General features: G+C 33.6%; 1 protein-coding gene across 6 annotated transcripts in view; it reads left to right on the top strand.

Moving 5' to 3' along the window:
- LOC149781120 (uncharacterized) overlaps positions 1-12,506 on the top strand; it is a 65,921-nt gene that overhangs the window by 40,582 nt on the left and 12,833 nt on the right. For all 6 annotated transcript variants that reach the window (XM_089935225.1, XM_089935226.1, XM_089935227.1 and 3 more), the window contains exons 2-6: positions 396-1,024; positions 5,982-6,279; positions 6,961-7,131; positions 8,273-8,452; positions 9,417-9,569. In XM_089935225.1, the coding sequence (XP_089791351.1) occupies positions 402-1,024; positions 5,982-6,279; positions 6,961-7,131; positions 8,273-8,452; positions 9,417-9,569 (1,425 nt within the window). In that variant the 5' untranslated portion in view covers positions 396-401. The remainder of the gene's footprint in view (positions 1-395; positions 1,025-5,981; positions 6,280-6,960; positions 7,132-8,272; positions 8,453-9,416; positions 9,570-12,506) is intronic.

The following is a 12,506-nucleotide window of genomic DNA, read 5'->3' as shown; positions in this document are numbered from 1 at the left end:
GACAAATTAATGACAATAATATTAGAACTATATTTGTCTCTGTCTCATGCATATTCATCAATTGCCCCCATCAATGCAGTCATCCCCTTTCACAAATCATAACAACGGTCTTGCAGAATATGGGTCATCCTCCATAGATTCCTGACTATCTTTAAAATGGTAAAACCACCTTAGTGTACTGTAAACCACTAAACTATAATTACTTTTTTTAAACAAATAAATAATCCATAATGTGAAATCTTGAAAATAAAGGTGAATGCAAAGCTGGTGAATTTTCACTTTTAATTATGATTGTTGTAACTACTGATGAACGACTAATTAATACACTGTATATTATAGTTAAATCTAAATAATTTGGTAAAAAATATATTTTAATGCAATTTTTCATTTTTCAGTTGAAAATGGAGGGCAAGACATTTGCTCTTTCTGTATATTTCCTAGTGTTTTCTGTTCTTAGAGAATACAACTGTAATGGAAATGTGGAACGTAAAATGTTTCATGATGAACCCATTAATATGACGGTAAATGCATTATTTGAGAAGATCAAAGGTATGCAAATTCTACAGGAAAAGAATGGAACGATGCCATTTTCTTGGACGGAACAAAAGGGTTCGTATGTCAGTGAGGTAAAGTTAAATTTTCATGGTGATTTTGAATATGCTGCATTACGAAGGCTGTTTGCTGTTCCAGACAACAACATGTTCACAAGTGCCTGGGTGACATCATGCTTATTAGAGGCATATTCTTATGGAAACTGTCCAAAGCCATCCAAAGAACAGATTGGTCTCTCAGTTGATGCAATTTCAGAGTACCACAATCGGAATCCAAATGATGGAGGAACTATCATGACATTTTGGCCGCAAGTTTTCAATACATCTGTAAAAGCATGGCAAAGTGTACCTGGAAATCTAAATTCTCTGTTGAATCTATCCAAATACTTCCCTGGAAAAGCAATAGAAGAAATTCTAAAACTTCTGCATCTTAATGAAGTGGAAAAAGCCCTGGAACAACTCCTTCGTTATAGGTAAGCTTTTAAACAAAAATAAGGACATGACATTTTTATTTGCAACATTTTCCTTCACTTTTGTTGTATTGTTAACACTTGTATAAAATTGACAATGGCCAGAAGAAGTGAGTGTAATTTCAGTCATGTGTGAAGATTGACATTGCCTCTGATGACTGGCGCTTCACCAGCGTAGGACTACAAAAGTCAGGCATGCACAACTCCTGCAGAGGCACTGCTGGATAGTGATTTTTTCCATATGATGTAAATGTAACCAGATTTAACTAGGTCATGAGCCTGATGTAGATGAAGGTCGCACATGACTGATATAGGGTCATGAACAACAAGAGTTTATGGATTGCTTTTCTGTGTATACCATGTCAGTTACCAAGTCACCACTGGAAGGTTTGTGTCAGCTATATCAAATACCATTGGAAGGGTTTGTGTAAGCTATATCAAATACCATTGGAAGGGTTTATGTAAGCTATATCAAATACCATTGGAAGGGTTTATGTAAGCTATATCAAATACCACTGGAAGGGTTTATGTAAGCTATATCAAATACCATCGGAAGGGTTAATGTAAGCTATATCAAATACCATTGGAAGGGTTTATGTAAGCTATATCAAATACCATTGGAAGGGTTTATGTAAGCTATATCAAATACCATCGGAAGGGTTTATGTAAGCTATATCAAATACCATTGGAAGGGTTTATGTAAGCTATATCAAATACCATTGGAAGGGTTTATGTAAGCTATGTCAGATACCATCGGAATGGTTTATGTAAGCTGTATCAAATACCATTGGAAGGTTTTATGTAAGCTATATCAAATATCAACACAATGGTTTGTGTAAGCTGCATCAGATACCATCGGAAGGGTTTATGTAAGGTGTCTCAAATACCATTGGAAGGGTTTCTGTAAGTGTCTCAAATACCATCGGAAGGATTTATGTAAGCTATATCAAATACCATCGGAAGGGTTTATGTAAGCTATATCAAATACCATTGGAAGAGTTTATGTAAGCTATATGATTTGGCGACTTATTCTACCATCGCAATATCTTATAAGTGCAGTCCTGATATTCTTTTTGGTTTTACTTAGATGTAGAAGATATTGGATGGTATGTTGTCCATCGAACAACATCTGCTCATCCGTTAGCACAGTATTTGTTATAACTACTTTTTCTCGACTACTTATTGGATGATGAAACTTTGCACATATTCATCCCAAGATCAAGTTGGTCCAAAATTAAAATAGAGCTGCTCAGATATTCAATATGGCCCACCAAAACAGCCATCTTAAAAATCATTTTGTCACTTCTACTTTTGAATGGAGCATCATATTAATGCAGGTTTTCACCAGAACACTTATGATGTTTTATTGTTCCTATTAGGTTCCATATTGGTGTGTTGAAAATTTTGTTATCACTATTCCTCTTGAATGGATAGTGATATAAATAGGGGAAATTTGGTTAAAGACTTTTTTTTCCTAAATGGTGCCAATGTAAAGTTGAATATGGCCACAATGGCAGCCATCTGAAAATCCTGTTATTTCTATTCCTGAACAGAAAGTCATACTGGCATTGTTTGCTTTCATTTTTTCTCTTTGAGTCAAAATGTCAAAAAAGTTAAACATGTTTAATCTAAGAAGGCACTGTAATGAAATGTACAGTAAAGCAACTGAATTCAGGTTTAACAGAAACAGTTCTTTGAATTAAGCAATCTTAATAGGAGAATAAACAGTTTTTAGTTAGCATAGTATACACTGCAGCCCTGCACTCGATTAAAGGTCAGAAGTATGAAAGTATATATTTACAGCTTCACTGTCTTTGTTAATTTCCTGTAACGATAAACTTATTCATCATCTTTAATGCTAAATATCAATTCCTTCATCATCTATGTAAAATATCATCGACTGGAAATTAGGGTATCAGCTATGTAAAATATCATTGACTGGAAATTAGGGTATCATCTATGTAAAATATCATTGACTGGAAATTAGGGTATCATCTATGTAAAATATCGACTGGGTATTAGGGTATCATCTATGCAAAATGTCATTGACTGGAAATTAGGGTATTATCTATGTAAAATATCATCGACTGGAAATTAGGGTATCATCTATGTAAAATATCATCGACTGGAAATTAGGGTATTATCTATGTAAAATATCATCGACTGGAAATTAGGGTATCATCTATGTAAAATATCATCGACTGGAAATAAGGGTATTATCTATGTAAAATATCATCGACTGGAATTAGGGTATCATCTATGTAAAATATCATCGACTGGAAATTAGGGTATCAGCTATGTAAAATGTCATTGACTGGAAATTAGGGTATTATCTATGTAAAATATCATCGACTGGAAATGAGGGTATCATCTATGTAAAATATCATCGACAGGAAATTAGGGTATCATCTATGTAAAATATCATCGACTGGAAATTAGGGTATCATCTATGTAAAATATCATTGACTGGAATTAGGGTATCATCTATGTAAAATGTCATTGACTGGAAATTAGGGTATCATCTATGTAAAATATCATCGACTGGAAATTCACGTATCATCTATGTAAAATATCATCAACTGGAAATTAGGGTATCATCTATGTAAAATATCATTGACTGGAAATTAGGGTATCATCTATGTAAAATATCGACTGGAAATTAGGGTATTATCTATGTAAAATATCATTGACTGGAAATTAGGGTATCATCTATGTAAAATATCATCGACTGGAAATTAGGGTATCATCTATGTAAAATATCATCGACTGGAAATTAGGGTTTCATCTATGTAAAATATCATCAACTGGAATTAGGGTATCATCTATGTAAAATATCATCGACTGGAAATTAGGGTATCATCTATGTAAAATATCATCGACTGGAAATTAGGGTATCATCTATGTAAAATATCGACTGGAATTAGGCTATCATCTATGTAAAATGTCATTGACAGAAAATTAGGGTATCATCTATGTAAAATATCATCGACTGGAAGTTAGGGTATCATCTATGTAAAATATCATCGACAGGAAATTAGGGTATCATCTATGTAAAATATCATCGACTGGAAATTAGGGTACCTGGTCTACATTCTGGAGCAGTAATTATCCAGCGTTTGTATAAAGACTTTGATATCTACTTTCTTGAAGCCATTTTCGATATAGGTTGGAATGGTATAGCTCAGTGTTACATTCTTAGATTTATTCTTTCTACGTCTTCTGGATCATGATAATCCAGTATGTATAGGTAGAATTTTCACATTTCTTCTTTTGGGTATGGACCGCTCTGGTGGCCTAAGGCAGTTAGTTAGAGCATCCACCACGGATGCAGGGGATTAAGGGTTTGAATCCCAGCTGAGTCATATCAAAGACTTACAAAAATGGTACTAGCAGCTACCTCACATGGTGCTCAGCATTACAAGTTTAGTGTTAGGACTAATCAGCCTGGTGTCAGGATAATGTGACTGGATGGGACATTATGCTACATGTCTGCAGCATGATGCTCCAGTGCTAGAAAACACTGAAAATTGCTACACTGGAAAATTGTTAAAGCTACTTTAAAGTCCAAATCACACACACACACACACACATTCTTCTGTGGTAAAAGCCACAGTTGATCGAATATGTGAACATTATTCTTGCATGTTATTTACATTTCAAAACCAATGCAGTCATTTTTTAAATCTGGAAGTTTGACTTATGCCAGTCAAAATCTTTGACATGTACTTTATGGGGCAGAAATCTGTGATTTTATAAGGAAAACACCTTTCCTAGTTATTCTTAATTTGTGAAGTATATGTAGTGCTCATTTAATGTCTGGAGGGTAGCATGCAGACTTGTTTTTTTTCTCCATTTTATATATTTTGATATGTACAAAAAGATGAATGAATTTACTGATCACAAAGAACAATAACCTCTATTTTGATTGGCTTATTAGTGAACAGTTAATCCAAAAATTTTAATGCAAAGTATTTCTGTAACAGTTAACCCAGAAATATTATGATTGACTATCACATACTGGCTCTTTCAACTATACAGTTTCCTGTTACATTAATATTAATTGTAAAGGAAGTGTTTTGAGCGGAATGTTAATTTCTTCACTCAATGTCAAAAATATTTTTTAAAGTTATACATTTGTATTAGGAGAAATTTGTATTTGTGCAAATTATACATGTTACCGTACAAGCTCGAAATAAAGTAGAAATAAACAGTCTGTCTCAGTTTTAAGTTTTAAAGTAGAAATAAACAGTCTGTCTCAGTTTTAAGTTTTAAAGTAGAAAGAAACAGTCTGTCTCAGTTTTAAGTGTGCCAGTAATACACTGGGTCTGAATTTGCAGCTAATGGAATAAATATAATCCAAACATGTTATCATCTGAATTCACTATAATTCCAAATTAATGTTTCTGTCCAAGAATATTACTGATGTGTACTTTGTATTTACAGTGTGCTCTATTTGAATAAATAATTCTACCCAATGAAAATTGAACACAACAATAAAATGTATTCTGATACAAGATATTAAAGCAAGAATATGTAATTTCTCAAGTAAACATGAATATATAAATAAAAACCGAGATACAGTAGTAAAACTTGGATGAGGATCAACAATTAATTTCTAGAAAATTCTACGGTGTCAATAAGATACGGTAAAATCTGTTACTAAAATTATAATAAATATCATGGTTTCAATTGTAATCAGTGGCCATAGGGACAAAGTTGACTTTATTTCAGACAAGATCAGATAAAAAATACAAAAGTCTATAACATATCTTATTAAGCCAACAAATAATAAAAATTAAACATACATAACAATATAGATAGATACAAAGGTGGCTAGATGGATGGGTGAATTGGTATTTGCTTGTTTTGTCAATAACAGATCTGCCATAAAATGATGAACAAATTGATTGTTTGATCAAATGTTTGCTTTACATCAATATTTCCTTTTTTTCTATATCAGTGATGAATTTCTTCTGGCATTTCACATTCCTCCTGATTTTGATGATACTTTTGTTAACCTTGGTATTGGCGCCATGCTTGGTTTCAATATTGCTGACTTCAATGACCAGTGGAACACGTGGTACAGTAGAAACCGAAATATGTCTGCTGTGTTCGATGCCTTGAAGAAATATGCCTACAGACCATTCTCTTCTGATTCTAGAGTGAACAGCATTGACCCCAGGACTTACTTTTATCTGAGATATTTTCTGTCAGATTCAAAAAGTAGAGGGGCTGACTTAGCACTAGTAACTACATGGGTAAGCTTCTTTTAATTTTATCTTCCTTATCTAGTGTCTGTGCGTGTGTGTGTATGTGTATGTATGTATGTGTGTGCATTATGTATGTGTGTGTTTATATGTGTGTATGTATGTATGTGTATGTGTATGTGCGTGTGTGTGTGTCAGTTAACTACCCAGCTTTAGCAGGTCTACTTCATTCATTAATTTAATAGGTCTTACCTGATTGTCTGCAGGGGATCAGTATGACTGTCATCTTGTTCTCTTTTCAAATCAAACTGGTCTTTTCAGAGAGTAAACAATGTACCTTCTTTTTCAGTTCCTGGAATTGCAGTAATCAACTTTGACAGAACACATTTGTTGACTAAAAAAAAAGTGATGTACCACGGCTAAAGATAACAACGTGCATGTAATTCTCACAGAAATATTTTACCACAAAACAACCAGAGTGGAGACCTTTTTTGCACGAGAATATTGTATTAGAAAATTACAGCAGGATTGTGCATCGTAATTCATCGACAATTCCTGTGCTTATTAATGTTCAAATGTGCTCATTTTATTTTCAGTTGTTTGTCTTATAGATAATGAATGGGTTTATTTTGGTGACATTATGTTTGTCTTCCATTGCACATGACGTATAACAATTTAGTCAAATTAAATAAACATGCACGAACAAACTTATAGTTCAGTTATATTTCACAGGTACAAGACACAGAAGAAGTTAAAAGTATGTTTTTCAAAGGAGTTGCCATGCCCTTCAACGTTAACAATGTTGACGTTACCGTCTGTGCCAATGTCATATTTGGCATAACAGCTGGAGTTCTTAGTGGCGCAATAGACAAACCAGATTTATACATCGATGAAGACGTCAAGGTTTCTGTTTTTCTGACATTTTTCGACTTATATGATGATAAGAGGTGAACAAATTATTCTGATTATAAATAGTTTAATGAGTTTTTTTTATAAAAAAATATATTCTTATGTAAAACTACAGTACTGTGGCCTTTGACCTCTGGTTTTCTTTACCAGCAAATACAGGTCCAATTAATCAAACTAAACACAAACCAATGGTAATCGTGAAACAAATACAGATACTGAACCCGAGAATAATAATAAGTGACAAAACAAAACAGAATATTAAGCACATACTGCATTTTCCGTACACATGATGAATAAATACAAGAAAATTAAGACCACTTTTCTAATATATATGACATGGGACTACATACAAATGATTGAAATATATATTGTGTAGCATTATCAAGTCATTTAACCAATGTAAGACATTTGAAATCGTTTATATGCATATTTCTTGAAAGTATAATAATACATTTTGAGCATATTTACAATCTTATGATTTTCATTGTCCTTGCCTTGCTCCTTTTCAGGTACCTTTACTGTGATAAGCATTAACACGCATATGAATATAGCATGTGAAAACTGCTGCATGCATGGGGTCTTATACTGAGCAAATCAAACACCTGTCTGAGCATGGCAGAAAGTCCATTATTTCCCCTATTTCCAATGACCTCAAGATTCTAACCTTTCCCTAAACACCACACATCATAAAACTCTAATTTCACACTTGCATGGTTTTTCTTGTTTCACATAAATGATACATCAGTAAGCTTTTATAAGTCGATTATTAGTTCTTGATGATATGCATTGCAAAATATGACCTAAACACCTAATACAAAGAATTATTCCTACACATATACCTAAAAATATCCAGAGAAAATTCTCTATGTTATGAAATAGGTTGGTCCATTTACAAAACTAATACACGATGTCATAAAGTCTCGTGAATGCTGTATATAACAACATCTGCTCCTGGAAATTGACTAATTATTCAGGCTGTCCCTACACTACTCCTCACAAGCAAATAAATAATCTTTAAATGGAGATGTAAATACAGATAACATTTACCCTGGCTTTATTACAAAATTGTGTATGATTTCTGTATGCATACATGGAATTTGTGTAGTCAAAAGGTATTGAAACTGTATAATTTCAGAAGATTTTCATGAATACAACATCTCTGATAGTATATGAAATCTCCAGAAATCTCTCATCTCGTCCAGATCTCACATTAACTTACTACCCATCCAAGTTTGAATTTTATTGGTTCACCTCAAGAACCTATTCTCTCCTGAACAGGAAGAATGGCAAAAGAGGGTTCCCAAAAGAACTAGAGGTAAGTGAATTTCAGTAATATCAATATTTTTAGATGTTGAAAAACATCAGAACCATTATTTATTCCGTAATTATATTAATATCTCTTTAACCACATACAGACATTCTCACAGATTTGTCAGCATCAGAAAAATCTGGACGATTATGCAACCTGTGTAAGATCATTGAAATAATATTTGGTAATGCTTAATTTTCTGTTATTATGATCCTTTAAAAAAAATACCAACATGGATAATCCAGTCATGAATGATGCAGTTTCATGGAAAAATACTAAATCAGATATGAGCCACAACTCTATGATTTTTCTAGAAAACATTAGAAATTACTTGCTTTTCTTAACAATACAAATTTATATCAATCTTGCCTTGGTTCTTGAAGACCAGCCTATGCAGTGTATTAAGTGTAACTCTGCTAAATGTACATGGAAAACTGGGGGATATAACTCTGCTAAATGTACATGGAAAACTAGGGGACATAACTCTGCTAAATGTACATAGGGAAAACTGGGGGACATAACTCTGCTAAATGTACATGTACATGGAAAACTGAAAACTGATCTTGACCTTTGACTTTTTCAAACACAACCTCATGCTAAGTTTGATTTCAATCCATGAAATCTTTGAAACGTTCCTGTGGAAGTTCTAAGACAAACAGGCACCTTTAACACCATCAACTTTTGCCAGATCAGAATGGTGAAAATCCAACCTGACGATGTTTTTTTTCCTTATATAACGCTCCATAATGAATTTCATTCCATTTATTCCTTCAAACATTATTGAGCAGTTTAGCCTAATCTCAAAGATGAGAGCAGCTACAAATTTTTGAACACAATTTTACCTCTGAAATACATATTCACTGTACAGAATAACTGTTATTAGTAAGAAAAATAGTTGCATTATTGTACTTTAATAAATATATATATAAACTACCTCAGTAAAAATGATAAACTCCATCCGCTGTTGCAGTACCTTGAATTTGCATGGCAAACCCTGGGCCCAGTCTTGAAGCAATACATGACCAAGGACGTTATTTTATCTTTTGGGCTGGATACAATGGGAAGAGCATTTGTCGATGATTTTTTGGGAGACGGTGATCTGGATTTAAGAAATTTTACGCTAGTAAGTATGAACCTTTGTTTGTTTATGTATCACTTATTGATCTGTTTCATCATCTGTCTTTTTCAGTATCCCTCTTCCTTCCTGTTTATTATTATGTTGGAGTGTCTGTTTGTAATGGACAGACAATTTGTACTGAATGAAACGTTTTACAGCAGGGTATATAGGATTAATAGCTAGAGACGGCATCAGAATTAAATTTTTTAAACTTACATACTATGTAATTTATTTTTCTTTTTTTCTACAAAAGTGAAATACATGTGTGTTGATGCATGTATTCACTCTAATTAAAGCTAAATTCAGTATTTTTCTTTTGTAATATAGGAAGAAATAGAAAATAGAATTTTATAAAATATTATTACAGGAGAGGCATCTTCATCAAGTTGTATGAAAATATTTACATCTTGTTTTGTTAGTTTTAACTTTTACACATTATTGACTACATTATGCAAAGGAAGTTAATTGATTTCCCCAAAGACACACAGAGGCAACCTCCCCAACCTGCTTGGATGGGTATTGAGCCTGTGACCCTTGGATTACAAGCTCAATGCTCTACTAACTGAGCTAATGCAGCTGCCTGGAAATGTCTGAAAAATATCTCATTATTTATATACTTATTATTTCATGCCATGCAAGTGATTTTTTTAATTTTTAATTTTTTCAAAATGTTTTTATTTTATTTTATTTAGACATTGGAACTTAAACTTGTGCTGATTTTGTTACAATGAGTTTATTAAGAAATGCTTGATCTACACAAAGTTTGTATTAACCCAAAATAGAATTTAATTCCCTTCAAATTATTTCTGCATTTATGTTGCCTTATTATTATTTATTTAGGAAGAGGTAGGAAATCTTTGATATTTTTTATATCTCTACTGGCTATGGACTATCAGAATTTTGGGTGTGTTGGCACATTTTGTATATCGCTAGTACTCCTGAAACTGTTTAGAAAATTACCTTGAAACTTTACACACACATTCACAACAAGTCCATGTTGGTACCTGATGAAATGGTACCACTCACATATCCAATATGGCCACCATGGTGGCCATCCTAAAATTCTTGGTATCACTGCTTCTTCTGGATGGATAGTGGTATCAGAATGGTTTTTCACTAAAAGACTTCTTTGTCAAATTTAGTTGGTTCTAAAGAAAAATTGTGCCAATAATGCACCCAGTATGGCTATTTTTCACTCAAATATTTTGTATCATGTCTATTTGATCCTTAAAGAAAATAGTGCCAGTCTTATATCTGGTAATACTGACATATTGAAAAACTTGTTATTGCTTAAAGATGTCAGAGATGGTTTCAATGCACATGAGTTAAAAAGAAGAAACAATCTTATTTTGTAATTCTGAAGATATTTGTCTACCAGTAGAGTATCAGCATCATTTCCATCAAGTGGTTCTTGTTTAATAGTGACAACCCTATGAGTGTCATCCCTATCAAGTGGTTCCCGTTTAATAGTGATAACCCTATCAGTATCATTCCTATCAAGTGGTTCCTGTTTAATAGTGACAACCCTATCAGCATCATTCCTATCAAGTGGTTCCTGTTTAATAGTGACAACCCTGTCAGCATCATTCCTTTCTGGTGGTTCTTGTTTAATAGTGAAAACCCTATCAGCATCATTCCTATCAAGTGGTTCTTGTTTAATAGTGACAACCCTATCAGCATCATTCCTATCAAGTGGTTCTTGTTTAATAGTGACAACCCTATCAGTATCATTCTAATCAAGTGGTTCTTGTTTAATAGTGAAAACCCTATCAGTATCATTCCTATCAAGTGGTTCCTGTTTAATAGTGACAACCCTATCAGCATCATTCCTATCAAGTGGTTCCTGTTTAATAGTGACAACCCTATCAGCATCATTCCTATCAAGTGGTTCCTGTTTAATAGTGACAACCCTGTCATCATCATTCCCATCAAGTGGTTCTTGTTTAATAGAGACAACCCTATCAGCATCATTCCCATCAAGTGGTTCCTGTTTAATAGTGATAACCCTGTCAGCATCATTCCTATCAAGTGGTTCCTGTTTAATAGTGACAACTCTGTCATCATCATTCCCATCGAGTGGTTCTTGTTTAATAGAGACAACCCTATCAGCATCATTCCCATCAAGTGGTTCTTGTTTAATAGTGAAAACCCTATCAGTATCATTCCTATCAAGTGGTTCCTGTTTAATAGTGACAACACTATCAGCATCATTCCCATCAAGTGGTTCCTGTTTAATAGTGACAACCCTATCAGCATCATTCCTATCAAGTGGTTCCTGTTTAATAGTGACAACCCTGTCAGCATCATTCCTTTCTGGTGGTTCTTGTTTAATAGTGAAAACCCTATCAGCATCATTCCTATCAAGTGGTTCTTGTTTAATAGTGACAACCCTATCAGCATCATTCCTATCAAGTGGTTCTTGTTTAATAGTGACAACCCTATCAGTATCATTCTAATCAAGTGGTTCTTGTTTAATAGTGAAAACCCTATCAGTATCATTCCTATCAAGTGGTTCCTGTTTAATAGTGACAACCCTATCAGCATCATTCCTATCAAGTGGTTCCTGTTTAATAGTGACAACTCTGTCATCATCATTCCCATCAAGTGGTTCTTGTTTAATAGAGACAACCCTATCAGCATCATTCCCATCAAGTGGTTCCTGTTTAATAGTGATAACCCTGTCAGCATCATTCCTATCAAGTGGTTCCTGTTTAATAGTGACAACTCTGTCATCATCATTCCCATCGAGTGGTTCTTGTTTAATAGAGACAACCCTATCAGCATCATTCCCATCAAGTGGTTCTTGTTTAATAGTGAAAACCCTATCAGTATCATTCCTATCAAGTGGTTCCTGTTTAATAGTGACAACACTATCAGCATCATTCTAATCAAGTGGTTCCTGTTTAATAGTGACAACCCTGTCAGCATCATTCCTATCAAGTG

The sequence above is a fragment of the Sinohyriopsis cumingii genome, chromosome 15, assembly GCF_028554795.1.
Source record: "Sinohyriopsis cumingii isolate HCF-2022 chromosome 15, ASM2855479v2, whole genome shotgun sequence".
Classification (NCBI taxonomy): domain Eukaryota; kingdom Metazoa; phylum Mollusca; class Bivalvia; order Unionida; family Unionidae; genus Sinohyriopsis; species Sinohyriopsis cumingii.
Note: the sequence above shows the minus strand (reverse complement) of the source record. Positions and strands in the feature narration are given on the sequence as shown.